This window comes from Periplaneta americana, chromosome 1 (genome assembly GCF_040183065.1).
Source record: "Periplaneta americana isolate PAMFEO1 chromosome 1, P.americana_PAMFEO1_priV1, whole genome shotgun sequence".
Classification (NCBI taxonomy): domain Eukaryota; kingdom Metazoa; phylum Arthropoda; class Insecta; order Blattodea; family Blattidae; genus Periplaneta; species Periplaneta americana.
This window is the reverse complement of record NC_091117.1, coordinates 134,081,899-134,097,507: the sequence shown is the minus strand read 5'-3', so window position 1 is coordinate 134,097,507 and position 15,609 is coordinate 134,081,899. Positions and strand designations below refer to the sequence as shown.

Genomic DNA, 15,609 nt, shown 5'->3' with positions numbered 1-15,609 from the left:
CATATTAATATCACTATAAAAATGGTCTATAGGAATGTTTACTAGTTACGAGAAACATGTCTTATCTTTGTATACTTCTCCACGAAGTGACCATTCCATTTGAAACACACGTCATCTTTTCCACCTTTCCAGAAGATAAAAAAATCATCTTGTAGATAATGACGCTCAGTATGTTGGTCTCGAAATACTGGCCTCGCATCTGATCCTTCGTACAACTAAACAGATGGTTTCTCTGAGTCCAGGCTCTGATTGTATGATAGTGGAGTAAAAGCTCTCGTCTATTAATCTTTTTCCTCTACACACAGAGATGTGCAATCTGAACTCATGATTGTCGTGTTGGAGAAAGATTTATTTTTTCCCCCTGAACGTTAGTTATACAATGAATGACGTATCTAATAGAGGTCTTTAATTTAAATAAAAGCATTACACTACATAATAAACTACCTAGAAAAGGAAAAACATAGTTCCTTAACATCACATTGTATGGATTCACATTATACTTCTCTGTCTGAAGAACATCGAAAAAAAAAAACAGTTGAGAATGTCTAATTTTTCTACCAGACAGTTCGGATCTGGTAATCTCGGAATACAACTTGTTGGATTTTATGAAGGATGAGATGCGAGGTCGTTGACTGGACATAGTTTCTGATGAAACAGTTCTATTGCAAGAACATTTTTTAATTCTGGAAATATGAAAGAATGCTGCTATCAGAATGATGATTTCCTGGAGAAGTAAAGAAGAATTACGAGTACCTACGGTATGTTACTTTGGAGCTCCCTGTAGGATTGTGATGTTAATATGCTTGTTATTTTTGGTGTACTCTCGTATTTGCAACGTGAAATACTTATGAATGCTGCACTGTGTTTGATAAGTTTTTTTATAATTTGTATACAAAGATGTATTGATACATAGTCTAAGATAATTATTTCAGTATTCTTGCTTCACATTAAAGTAGTTAAGACTACCTTCTGGTAGTATACTATACATTGTACGGATTGCTATCTTAAAAGTGAGTTCAGTATTCAATGGGTATAGTGTGCAGCCATGGTACCTATCAGTACTTTTGTCTCTCAACATACAATATCATATATGGATAGAAGTTGAGCATTATCACACCAGCTATCAGTGAAGATGATGTTGGAAGTTTTACTCTTCATTTAATAGACAATTCTGTAAAGTAAAATAGTTTTCATGCTTTGTTGAAGTACCGATACTGCTTAATAATAAAAGTGATTTTCTGTCGCATAGCTTATTTCCTTTCAAATTCTTTTAGGCAGAAATATCGTTAATCTAATTCTTCCTTCGCGAGAACATAACATTTCTATTTTATTTTTGTGGCTAGTTGATACTAGGCCTAAACCTCCTGTTTTTCAAAGTTTTGCCACAACTTGGTAAACTGTAGAATGATGATTTCTAGCATAATAAGTAACTTACTCAGATCTCACGATCAGATTTCTGACTGTAATTTCCCGAATCATTCTACAGTTTACAGGAAAACAGAAAGGTTGAAACTTAATATACCGTACGAGATTTCTACTGCAAGAGCAGTTGTAAACTTAGAAATGTAATAAGAATGAGTCTGTCAGAATGGCGTTTTTTTAAGAGTTGAGAAAGATCATACATCTCTCTCATAACGAATATGTTCCTGTTTATCCTTATCTCTTTCTTTGATTGTGACGTTAATATGTCATTACACAGAATACTTTAACTAGTTGGCTGGCAATAATGAAATAGCATTAGCCAAAGGAAACAGCTTTCAAATATTTAAGTAAGATAGTGTTCTACAATCTTGGGAAGACACCTGTTGTTAGAAACTAATATTAAAATGAGAGAATATGACGTCATGAGCTATAACAAAGCGAGACTACCCTGGTTCTAGTTTTTGGTTTATATATTATTAAAATAGTGATTCTGATACTGAATGAATTGTTATTACTGTAACCGAGTAACAAATGATAACCCTCATCATTAATGGGTACATTTGAACTGTCAATTTCATTGTTGGTAACAGTGAGGCCATTGGAGGCTCCGAGACGGCCATGTGAGCCTTCTCCTTGTGGCTCTAATGCCATATGCAGGGAAAGAAATGGTGCTGGATCTTGCTCTTGTCGACCTCAATACTTTGGTGATCCATACACGGGATGCCGTCCAGAATGCGTTCTGAGTTCCGATTGTGCAAAAGACAGAGCATGTACGAACAACAAATGCAGTGATCCCTGTCCTGGAACCTGTGGACTTAATGCACAGTGCCGTGTCATCAACCATGTTCCTTCATGCAGCTGCTTGCCTGGTTACACAGGCGATTCTTTGCGATCTTGCATCCTTATTCCTGCAACTCGTAAGAACCTCTTTTTATGTACTGTTTTTCATACATTTCTGAGTACTGTCAATTCTTGGTGTTCTCTCCATTCTATATCAGTTACTCTTATACTTCCTTTTTTAATATTCCTTCCCTATAGAAGTTCCTATTTTTATTTGGAAATCATTGCTAATTTTTATAACACTGTTCAGTAAGTTAATGTGAGTTAATTATTATTCTTATCAGAATAAGAATTCTGATTCTTTTCTGGAAATAAGTTAATGAGATCTATGTAATAATTAAAAGATTCTTATTGTCTTCTTTTTCATTAATAGGACCTACTAGTAATAAAATTAATAATTTATAGACAAGGCTAATTTGTATTCGTTCATTGTTTTATAATATATCCAACTATGTTTGTTTTTGTTAATTTCATAGAGATGGGTGTGTCTTTTAAATACTAATGAAATTCGTTATGTCAATTGTGATTTATCAAAGTACAGTATACATGAATGTATTCTCAGAATTAAATCTGTAAAATATTTACATTTAATTGCTTTTACAATAATTAAATATTGATCCTCAGAAGCAGAATCATAATGTATCAGTATTAACGTATTTCACATTTGAAGGAGAGTAGATCCAACTGTAGGTCAGTTAGTTAAAGGTTTTTTCTCCATAGAAAAAAATTTTGATATGTAGATTTGGTGAGATTTGTGGTGGGCTGAACTACTATGGGGCAAGTTCCCCCCCCCCCACGATTATTTCGAGATCTTACTTTGTCATTCTTATTATAACATTGCTGCATCATAATCATATCATTATGATATAGCCTTTGAAAAATATTCGTAATTGAGAAAGGAGAAGTCCCATAAAAACTGAAGAGGAATTATGTATGTAAGTTCCTTATTTTCATAGTGAAATACAAAGATATCCCAACAGTTTTCTGTGCATTATTGTAAATTCAAATTTCGTATTATGTATATCAAACTTCAAGAGATCTTTGCGTCAGTAATTAAAATTATTTATTGAACGAAATTAAGTGCTTACTTAGAAATCTTATTGTTATAAATAATATATATTTGTTTTATGTAGTAATAGTCTCATTGTCATGGTTATGAAACTGTTTGGTTTTTAGAAAATTATTAATTCTCATCATACCTAAAATATATTTTTATGTTCAAAATATGTGTAATCGAGTATGTTTTAAGCATTTACAGTCACATCTTCATTATATTCAACAGTCACAACAAATGAAAAATTAAAGTAATTTGAAATGAATATGTAATATTGTAATATACATTATCATCCCATATTAACTTACTGAACAAAACGAAGTAGCAACTGAAAATTCTGGATAGTAATTAATTAAAGTTGACATCAATTAAACATTTTAAAATAATCTATCTATTAGTGTACCAATGCAATTAACATATTGATCTGTCAGTATACCGGCATTGTCGTGGTGTTACAAGTTTAATACGTGAACAAATTATTAATTATTAATTTTACTAAATTTCACATATCTACTGACACCAGTAATTGACATTAATATCTAAGTAGCTTACTTTGGCTCATTGGTATAGGGAGTAAAGATCCAACATAGAGAATAAATAATCCTAAATTTAATTAACAATAACAACTGGTTTCCTGTAGAAAGTATTTATTTTATGTTCCTTAAACATTCACTTACCATAGTAATGTTGTTTTCCTGTTCCTAATGATTTGAAATAGTAAATTATTATTAAATGTTTTCTTTTATCTTGGTTTCCTTCAAGAACTGACAAAATTATGTAATTTAGTAATTGAATGTCCCTGTTTAAATTACTTCTGTACTCATTATTTCACTTGAAAATTTATTTTTGTATATTTACTACTCTTATTGCTTACACAATCACATTTTTTATTGTCTTGTACAATATTGGTGCACTTCATTTCCTTAATTTAATATACGGACTACAGTCTAACTAATTGTGCTGTGAATGAAGCGGAAATACTCTTTATCAGAATCAGTACGGTAACTGACAAAGATTTGTTATGAAAATAACTGAGGATGCTGCATAAGAACAGATTGCCAATGTAGATAAATTTTACTTTATAGCACTAATAGTTACTTACACTTATGGTTCTTACTTTTATTTCTTAAAATTATCTACATGCTTCTCGAACATTCAAATCATGAAGAACACGCAAACTTTCATTAACTATAATGGCAACCTAGTTTTCCCAAGATATCGTTATAATGAAATCATATATCTGTAAGTGATTTTATACGAATTGCTCAGTAATTTCTTTTAGATTGAAATGCGTTTTAGATTAATATCCACATTATTTCCAAATTTGAATCACGTGGAATATGTTGGAACAAAATCCCTTTACTAATAGAAAGTAATTACCTATTTCTTAACTAAAGCAATTGACTTTTTAAAATAAAATCAACATTTTGTTCATTAGTTGAATATTAAACAGTAGATCATTTACATATTAATACTACTCAATATTAGATTTGTTTATTAATAGAATATAGGTGTACTTTAAATTAACTCTTGGAGTAGTTTAGTCTGATTTGGTGTACTACAGTAATACTTCAAAACATTTTAATTTTTTTCTATAATTTCTTTCATATATACTACTCTTTTAAGCTTCCTTTCACTCGTAACTGTATATTATGTCTCTTATTTGAATATATTCTGTTCATTTACGAAGGAGAAAATAATTATACTTACCCTACGGTTTTAACTAAAATAATTTTGTTTAGAATCTTTAAAGGGGTTTCTCCATTTCATTATCTGTACAGTATATATTCAAATAAATTAATATAATGTTATGCAGTACTTAGGTTAATTTTCTTTACTTTACATAACAACATCTCTTTTTCTTTCATCTTTGAAATGCAGCTCTAGTGCCAGACTGTCCTGCAAACCCTTGCTTGCCAAGCCCATGTGGTCCTTACAGTGTGTGCCGTGTTGTAAACAATCACGCTGTCTGCTCATGTCAACCCAGCTGCGTGGGTTCGCCACCCACGTGCAGGCCTGAGTGTGTGGTGAGCTCAGACTGCCCACAGAACCGGGCCTGCATCAACCAGAAATGTCAGGACCCATGTCCAGGCACATGTGGTTTTAATGCTCTCTGTCAGGTTGTGAATCACAATCCTATCTGTAGCTGTGCTCCTGGCTTTACTGGCGATCCTTTTGCAAGATGTCTGAAACAAGAAAGTAAGCAACATTCTTCATTACTCTCATTCTGTCTTTCAAATATTCTGTGTTTTGTCACTGTAATGTTTATTTTATGCTTATATAAAGGAGAAAAGTACAAAAATAATATTTAAGCTAATTATTATTACAATTATTCATAATTAATGCCAACATGAAATGAGTGTTTTATATAATTTAATTCTCTTGTTGTGATAAAATATGATTTTCGGCATGCATTGCTTAAACTTAACGAGTAACTAAACAGTCTATCTATGTAACATACTCGCCAACGTAAATGTACGAGGTTCACAGATTAAAAAAAAAACGACATCAATTAAGTCGAGAAATGATACTGGTACACCACCTGCGCCAATTATATTGAGGCTATTTTCTTATATTATCCGTAATAATATAACATAAATTTGATATAGTAGGCCCACGAAGATAAATTCGATAGGAATGAAATAAGTGAACTTTATTACAATTTGGAATTTCTCGTTAGAGATCTTTCTTACTTAATATAAATAAATTACTGGTATCAGAATACAAAACCATTTACGATTTTCTGGATTATGTAGTTATATTACTGATATCATTAATTACAGAACATTTGCCCTTCATGCCTGAGAATGACGAACATAATCTGTAAGGGATACATAGTGAGCACAGTAAACTACCTACACAATAACGTTATCAAATAATAATTTCCATAAAATGAATACTGGTACATTCATTTGCTTTAACTAATGAAAATAAGATTCATATTTAATAAACAGAGCGCATGTTAATTCTCGTTGTCCACTAAGTGTCGAAAATAAATATTTTACGACTTTACGTGATATTAAGATAATGTTTGCCTCCATATCAGGGAAATACTGAAATTATATTAAACAAAATAGCATGAAGACAGAGATCACAGTTCTTAATACACATTCATATTAAGTTGAGGCATGCTATGTGGAATGAATAGTTTTGTACTAATGTCCTTTATATGAGCATTACATTTTAATTACTAAATAAAATATTAAGTTTAATGGAAAAGGTTGGTAGATTGTGTTACATAATATACATTTCAGATTAAAACACTACTATTAACTAACATTAAAACACAGTAATATATTATACTTCACATAATTTAGTGTAAAATTACCTCTATGTGCTGGATATTTTTGGCTGTTACATATTGGAAGAAGTGTTTCCAGTTACATCATCCCAAAAACATTATTTTAACAATGCTTTATCGTAAACTAGCCTTACATTGTAGTATTTTAAACATTCCAGGATCGTGTTATTATGACGTAAACAATGTTTCTTTCAAGCCATAAGCAGTGCTGACGCTATGGACAGTACTCTATAACAGAGTCGCCAGTATGAAAGAATAATTCCAAGCCTTTGGCGTGAGACGAACTCGATAGCTCAGTGGTAGAGTGCCTGACCGGAGAACAGGAAGTCACAGGTTCGATTCCCGCTCAAGGTTGTAAAATTTTTCTTTCATACCATGGCATGATTGTGACCACAATAGTATTTAAATTCATTAATAGTTGAAGAGTGCACAATGTAACGGTAGTTTATGATACTTGTCTTTAGCTCCTTATATAGTCGCTTTATAAGCTTTAATAATATTCTAATTTATAGTTTCACTTCTTATGAACTGTACTTTCTACTTTGTTTAATGTTCTTAATTCTGCTTGAACTTCACCTTCTTTGCCGCCTGTAAAACCAACTGTCCTTGCCCCTGTTATTCTAGAATGCCCTCAACCTCCGAGTGGTAACCCTTGTGTGCCATCACCCTGTGGACCCAATTCACAGTGTCGTGCTATCGGCAATACACCAGCATGCACATGTTTACCCAACTATGTGGGAAGAGCTCCAAACTGTCGTCCTGAGTGCACAATCAGTGCAGAGTGTCCTAGCAACTTGGCTTGTCAGAAGGAACGTTGTAGGGATCCTTGCCCAGGATCTTGTGGGCCAAGAGCTGTTTGTAGAGTGGTGAACCATGGACCAGTATGTACATGTTTACCTGGACATACTGGTGATCCTTTCTCAGGCTGTTCTCCTATTCCAACAAGTAAGATTCTTGTCTTCTGACAGAAGTTACAATTTACGAGATATGAATGTTTTCATCTGCTAAATATGTGTGTTACAACATTTAACTCAACATTATTCTGATTGATGAAGACGCTCCTTTCATAATGTTTACGTTAAAATAATTTTATTGGAAGTGTTTGGGATTTTAGTATTATAATGTCTTAATAAGCGAGACTATTTTTTCAATAGATTTTATGGTTAAAGAATATGATGTTCAATAATATGTAATGCATTACTTTATTGCTGTACAACACAGTAAAAAACAAGTTGGCTCATTAAAACTATGCAAGACTACAACGCAAATAGTATATGTCTTGCAATAGTAGTGACAGATTAAGTATGCATGAAATGACACTATCTAAAACTTTGACTGTAGTAGTTCACGTTTTATTTCTATGAACTGTGAAAGTGAGATCGAAACTAGATTCGACTTTTTTCTCGTTGTTTCTAGCCTAGTTGAACGTTATTAGGTAATATATTTAATAATGTTATGTGGCATAATGTTATTAGGTCAGTAATATGTCAATGACTTCATTTTTTTCGAGTTTTCGTGAAGTGGAAGTTGTGAATGATACTTAGCTGGCATACTGTTATTATGTTTCCAATTTAGAATGTATCCTCCATGATCCTTACAGCAGTGGCACCAGTGATAACAGAAGGTCCAAGAGACCCATGTAACCCGTCTCCTTGTGGAGCTAATGCAGTGTGTAGACAACGGCAAGGAGCAGGATCCTGTACATGCCTGCAAGGCTACTTTGGGGATCCATACACGGGTTGTCGGCCAGAGTGCATTCTGAACACGGATTGTCCACGTGACAAAGCCTGTGTAAACAACAAGTGTCGCGACCCCTGCCCAGGAACTTGTGGCATCAATGCAGAATGTCGAGTTGTGAACCACTCCCCTTCTTGTATCTGCCTGCCTGGTTATAGTGGGAATCCTATCGTCGCATGCAATGTAGTGAAACCTAGTAAGCTATTTCTATCTTTTTCCTTTTTTTTCACAGATCTTAATCTTAAGAATTTATATTTTCAATTCCCTTCTTGGCACAGTAATTCTGACTGCTTTGCAACTCAGATATTTGTAATTAAAATTTTCACAATATAAAATTTGAAAACTGAGTTCATGATAAAATGGAAGATATTTATTTAAATACAAACATAATTTATTTTATTCAGATTCTATATTATCGCCATTATTGCTAAATGACTTCATTTTAAATTATGGTACTTTACTTTTAATTGAGTAATAATTAATTAAATGGCTTATACCGCTATTCATGATTTATAACTGATATCAAGAAATTTAATAGTTATTGTACACAGAAAAGTTCCATATGATACCAGATGTTTTATTAAAGAACTCAATTCTAAATTTTAATCAAAGAACTTCTTTACTACCATGTACCTTTTCTCTTTTTTTTTTATTGTTTTTGTTGACTAGTTCATTTTTATTATGAGTAAACTACCACGTAGACAAATAAATTATATTTATTACTTGAAGTGCTGTTAATATTTTTTCTTGAAATAGTAAATAAACAGCATTATAAATCAACACTCCATAGTCCACAATTATGACAAAATGTTTTATAGTTAAATTGTTTATTTGATTACTTTTTCATTGCTTTTAACTCTCTTCTACTAATGGTTATGTAGTAACCATACAGGTATAATATGTAAATTACTGTTCTTTATACTGATCACTCCTTTTACATGCTGTATTCTGAGGAATCCATAATTCCATTTCTATCAATTTCTCAATTTATTCTATTATCAAAATAAAGCCATTTAAAAAATAAAAAGGACCAAGAGAAAGGCTGTTTGTATTTACTGTCCTAATAAAAGTATTTCTGGAGAATATCCAGTCGCTTAAAGCAGCCTACATGATCTGTTTAAATATAGGGCCTAAAACGAAATCATTAAAAGAAATGAAGGTATTTCTTCTTTCTATTTTCAATGAAAACAATTATACATAATATTTTCATAAACTTAGATTGGTTTTGGATATGATAATATACTTTATAAGCATGCCTTGAGTAGTGGAATATTTGTACCATACAGCATTCGGTATATTTGATCAAATGTTAAACATTTATACTGAAGGAAATAATGAAATGAAATACGTTTTCCTTAATTTTCTTATTTGGAAAGGAGAAAAAGGTACATAATATTTCATATCATGTACATACTCTACTTAGAGACTATTTATTTTGTACAGTTTTTTTCTTTTTTAATTATATTTCATTATTCTATGTAGAATGCATGTACTATAATGACTTCTCTGTCTTGTGTCTCTGCATGTTGTAATGTTGTGCCTCTTCCTATTCGTTTAGCTGTGGTAGCACAGGAAGACACTTCGAAGAATCCTTGCGTACCTTCTCCATGTGGATCTTACAGTGTGTGTCGTGTAGTCAGTGGACATGCTGTCTGCTCATGTCAGGCAGGTCACGTAGGTTCGCCTCCTGCGTGTAGGCCTGAATGCATTGTTAGTACGGAGTGTTCTCAGGACAAAGCATGTGTAAACCAGAAGTGTGTAGACCCATGTCCAGGCACATGTGGTCTCAATGCTCGCTGTCAAGTTGTGAACCACAACCCTATCTGTAGCTGTACTCAAGGCTTCACTGGTGATCCTTTCGTTCGATGCATTAAAGAAGAAAGTAAGCATTTGTCTATCTCTTTATCTTTTTAAATACATTCTGCTTGGGATGGTTTCAGAATATATGCTTGTTTTTCACCTGTATTTGTCTTTGTAATAGTTATCTTATATAGGCTATACCGTCCATTTATTTTCACAAAAAATATATAGTGGTATATGAATTACAAAATTAGAATTATTTCCTTTTCATTCGATATTTCTTATTATTTGAGTTACATTTGCCTTTAATATCTGAAGTACTCAAGCATATTCACTTGCATATTCTTTGTTAGAATTAAATAAATTAAGCACGCATAATGGAAAGATTTATTATTGTCCCAAGCATATTCACTTTTAATGCTTCTACTATTATGAGCTATTTTTATAATAACAAAGTGATATCTTATCAGCTTAAGAGACAGTTGTCCTACTAGGATTTTATTTATTCTTAATACTCAGACAATTATAATCCCAATTCCATCCAGAAGATGGGCTAATTACATGACAGTCTACTATTATACATTTATCATAGTATGCCCAGTTATATTTATATCATTCTGTCTCAGATATACATTAAATGAAGAAAGTTTGAAGATGTTCCGTAGGATCGATTTTAACCTGTAATTACTATATTTCTTTAGATAAAAAGTTCTAAAACCACAGTTACCAAGATATGGTAGGGTATAAACAAAACTCAGTGAATCAAAGTTATGTAGGGAAAACTTAAATAGGTAGGGCCTAGCTAATAAAATTCACTGTGTCTGGACAGAAAATAAATAAATTTCTATCATGAAATATAGATGTATATATTTTTGTTAATATCACACATGTATTGTAAGCTTAGACAATAAACTGTAAGCATTAATTATTTTCAAAGACTCTTTATGGAAAAAATAAACACTTCAGTCTATCTAACAAATTACTGAAAAATGTTCTTGGGAGAATAATTTCTTTTGTTGATACACTGTACTCGCATGTTTTCTATCTTTTGTATAATTTTATCTGTGTGTGTTTCTCTGTGTAATGCATGTTGCATGTGGGTGTGATCCTCTCTATCTTTCTAGAGCGACCCATTCAAGCTGTTTCAAGTACAAATCCATGTGTTCCATCTCCATGTGGTCCAAATTCTCACTGCCGAGTTGTAGACAACCATCCGGCATGTTCTTGCCTACCAAACTATATGGGCAGAGCACCAAACTGTCGTCCAGAATGCACCATCAATGCTGAATGCCCAGGAAACATGGCTTGCCAAAGTGAACGATGTAGAAATCCTTGCCAAGGCTCATGTGGTCCACATACAACTTGCATTGTGGTTAAACATTCACCAATGTGCCACTGTCAAACAGGATTCACTGGTGATCCATTTGCAGGTTGCTCTAGTATTCCTCAATGTAAGCATTTTATTGCTTTTTGTAAAAAAAACAGTTATATCAAATTTGATGGGATAGGTAGGCCTACTATTTCCATAGAACTAAGGATAATTTTCTGTTGGCAAATGAATAGGTAGAAATTCAGTCTCACAAGTAAAAGAATATTTAATGCGTACGAAAAATGAAGAATTATGAATTTTTTTTTCTAATTTCATCGTGACAATTTTATGCAATAAAGTTTTAATAAATCTAAGTAACAGACAATTTAAAACTAGAAGTAAAAATACTTTGTATGAGTATAATATCCGATAAATTTAACATACGAGAAAAACTTTAAATCAAATTTACAAATACTCTGAGAAATTCTTAATTAATTATTGTATTTCATTGTAAATTTCATTTCAAGTTTTTAATAAGAAAATAATAGAATGAAGTTTCCTCTTTTTGCTTCTTGCGAAGTCAAACATGAAATCTTACAAAGATATTTACCTAATTCGTTCAAGTAACTGGTATCTCTTTGTATTATTTATTATCGGTACTTATTTGTATTTTTGTGCTATCATCTTAAATTCGTGAAATTGAAAGTTTTAAAAATTAGCCATTTATTAAATTTAAATCCACAAATTAAATTGTGATGTAGAAGCAATATAATTTCTTTTACAGATTGAAATACCCCAATTTAAATATAAAAATTTTACGTAACTGATAAGAATAAGAGTTTGAATTTTGTTATGAAGAGTCGAAATTAAATTTAGTGAATTTAGTTCATTTTACGAGGAATAGTTGTATTACGGGCCAAATTGTGGCAAATTTGTACGTTGCACAAGCTATCTTGGCCATGATGTGTCCTGTACAAAATCCTGGGTTCCAGCATATTTTGACTCAGTTGAGTTTGAAGTTCGCTGTGATGTACACATATTTTATGAGAAGATGACGTATACTACTGAAGAACGAATTTTTCTAGTGAGTGTTACATAAAGAAAAACCATTATAGAAAATGCATTCGTAGATTTGTGCGCACATTTCCATAATCAAAATTCCTGCACAGTCTTGCATTTCGAAGTTAATTAAAAAATGGCATACAACAGGTTCAATTTGCGACAAGCCTAAGGAGTGTAAACAACATGTTTCAACTGCAGAAAAACTTGAAGGTATTAAAGTGTGATTAGAATTAAGTCCAAAGAAATCTCAGTGCCTAGCTTAAGAAACAAATATATTCTGTGGGTCAGCTCACAAAGCAACCAAGCTAATTCAATTCCAGTCATATAAAATAAGGTTTGTACAAGAAATCAAGCGAACAGATTTTGCCCCTAGAATACGATTCTACGATTAGTTTCTTGAAAATATTCACAATGGACACCTTGATCCACAGCTAATGTTTATGACTGATAAGGCATAGTTTTATCTCAATGGTCATGTCAGTTCTCGATATGTGCGATATTGGAGTGATGAAAATCCGAGTATTGTACAGCAAGTCCCGTTGCACAGTGATAAAGTAGAGGTTTGGTATGCGGTTAATGCGAGACGAATAATTGGGCCAATTTTTTGTAACACAACTGTGAATAAATACTGCCTCCATTTTCCAATCAGCTTACAGACGAAAAAAAATACGATTATTTTCAACACGACAGTGATACCCCGTATACTGCCGAATGTTCAATCGACACCATAAAGGAAGTTTTCGAAGACCAGATAATAAGCAGAGGTTTGTGGCCTTCTACATCCTCTGATCTCAGTTATTGTGATTTTTATCCTTGGGGAAACTTAAAGCGTAAAGTGTATAAAAATAATTCCCATACTATAGAAAACTGAAGGACGCAGTACGACAGGAAGTGGCAAAAATTACTCAAGCTAAACTGCAGGATGTGATACATAGTTTGTTTAAGAGATGTAGGGCGTGTCTCACTGCAGAAGGAGGCCATTTTCAGCAGTATCTGAAGTAATTTGTAAGTAAGCAGTATTTCGTATTTGAAATCTAGGGGCAGCAATGGCACACAGCACGCTTTCAGTGATGCTATTATCACGCAGTGAATGTGCGCCGCACTGCCACTAGGCTCAGCATTCCTCGTAAAATGAACTATCTGTACTATAAGTACTCAAGTCTAACTGATTTGTGTGAATGCTCGTGACTGTGTGTGTGTTTAGAATTAATGTAACGAATTATAATAAATAGGTACCATAAATACTTTACGATATTACTAGTATTTTATAATGCGAGTAATCAAACTTGATAAGCTATTAAATGTTGTTATGCATATTGACATTTCAGCAATTCAACCAATTGAGACTCCTCGAAATCCATGCAATCCATCACCTTGTGGTGCAAATGCTGTTTGCAAAGAGCGTAATGGTGCTGGGTCATGTACATGCTTGCCAGAATATACAGGCGACCCATACACTGGATGTAGACCAGAATGTGTGCTCAATACAGATTGCAATAGAGCGAGAGCTTGTGTTAGAAACAAGTGTGTGGATCCGTGTCCTGGCGCATGCGGACTCAATGCAGAGTGTCGTGTCGTGAATCATGCTCCTTCCTGCAGCTGTCTACCTGGGTACACTGGAAACCCTCTTAGTACCTGCAGTCTTCTACCTTCTGCTCGTAAGCTTCTTCTTTTCGCTATATTTCTTATTTATGAGCTGTCTTATTTTCTGTGTCTTTTTTCCTTCTTAAAAATTAAAAGCGAAGGTAATGTGATTAATTTTCTTTTAATAACCCAAGTTATGGATTACAGTACTGTATTTACTGGTGGTTAAGACGCACCCGTTTTTTTAAACACTTTTTTTTTAAGGAAAAACTTTATCACTATATATTAGAAAGAATTTACAGTATTTTAAAATATAAAGGAATATGTGGGTCTACTTTCATCAAGTACCGGTACCTAATCTATCTAGGAAAGAATACATTTTAATCTTCATCAAAACCGAGAAATAATTTTCAGAGTTAAATGAAAAGTCACTTGAATACCTCTTCTAAATCTGAATCTGAGTCCTCATACAACAAACTGTCCTTTGTATCATCCAGTGGATTACTAACGACACACTTCTTAAATCCTTTAACCACTGTCTCGGTTTTCACAGCATCCTATGAAGCTTTGACCCATTCACAAAATCTGTATTGATGCATAAGACGCACCCTGTTTTTCAGCCTATTTTCAAAGAAAAAATGCATCTTATACACCAGCAAATACAGTGCAAGAAATTCAGTCTTCTTGTCTTCTGAGCTGCTTATCTTAAATATAGATTTTATTGGCTACTTAAGGAGGAAAATATCAGCATTTAACAGTAGAAAATAGGGATTATGTTGTAACAAGGAAATCAATTCATTGTATAGACATTAATTGCTTCTTAAGTATTGTAGTGAAAAAGATCACGATTCAAAAACAAAATTATATTCATAAATATGTTATCAACAATAAAAAAACTGTGTTCTGCTGTTTTTGAAATACAATCAGTATAGATATTGCATACTTTACTGTATTTCTTTGTAACATAAATTTATTGAATAGACCTACCTGGGTATTTTAGAATATAATTAGCTTTTAGACTGCGACAATAGACAAGAAGTACTGAATTCCTAGGTTTTAAATTTAGAGAGAGTTCAGTGTATATTACTTAAAAAAATTATTTTTTAAGTACATAAATATTTCATGTTTACTATTGCTTCATTTCTATTTTGTATATACTGTACATGTCCTTCATATTCTATCATCTACATAGAGCATTCATAAAATAAGTTTCGATTGCTTTTATTAAATCAGCATTAAAATTTTCTGATGTAAACAAAATTTACTTACTTAAGAGTAAACACCATTTGTTTCCAGGCATTTATTTAAACTTGTCACAAGACCGTTGATATTATCTCGAAAATAATATTATAGCTCAACAGTGACATTCACATTTTGCGTATGTTTTTAACTCCCCATCACTTTAGAATAAATCTTCTTCTAGAATTTCCTTTAGTGACCTTAAAGGTGTAAATTAGTCTGACCGAGGTCCCATCCATGTTGCTGCTGCACCAATGGTTT

The 15,609-nt window shown here is 32.6% G+C and overlaps 1 protein-coding gene across 1 annotated transcript in view; it reads left to right on the top strand.

The window, feature by feature from the left end:
* dpy (dumpy) overlaps window positions 1-15,609 on the top strand; it is a 673,297-nt gene that overhangs the window by 420,405 nt on the left and 237,283 nt on the right. The window contains exon 63 of the mRNA XM_069827690.1: window positions 13,854-14,183. Within this exon, the coding sequence (XP_069683791.1) occupies window positions 13,854-14,183 (330 nt within the window). The remainder of the gene's footprint in view (window positions 1-13,853; window positions 14,184-15,609) is intronic.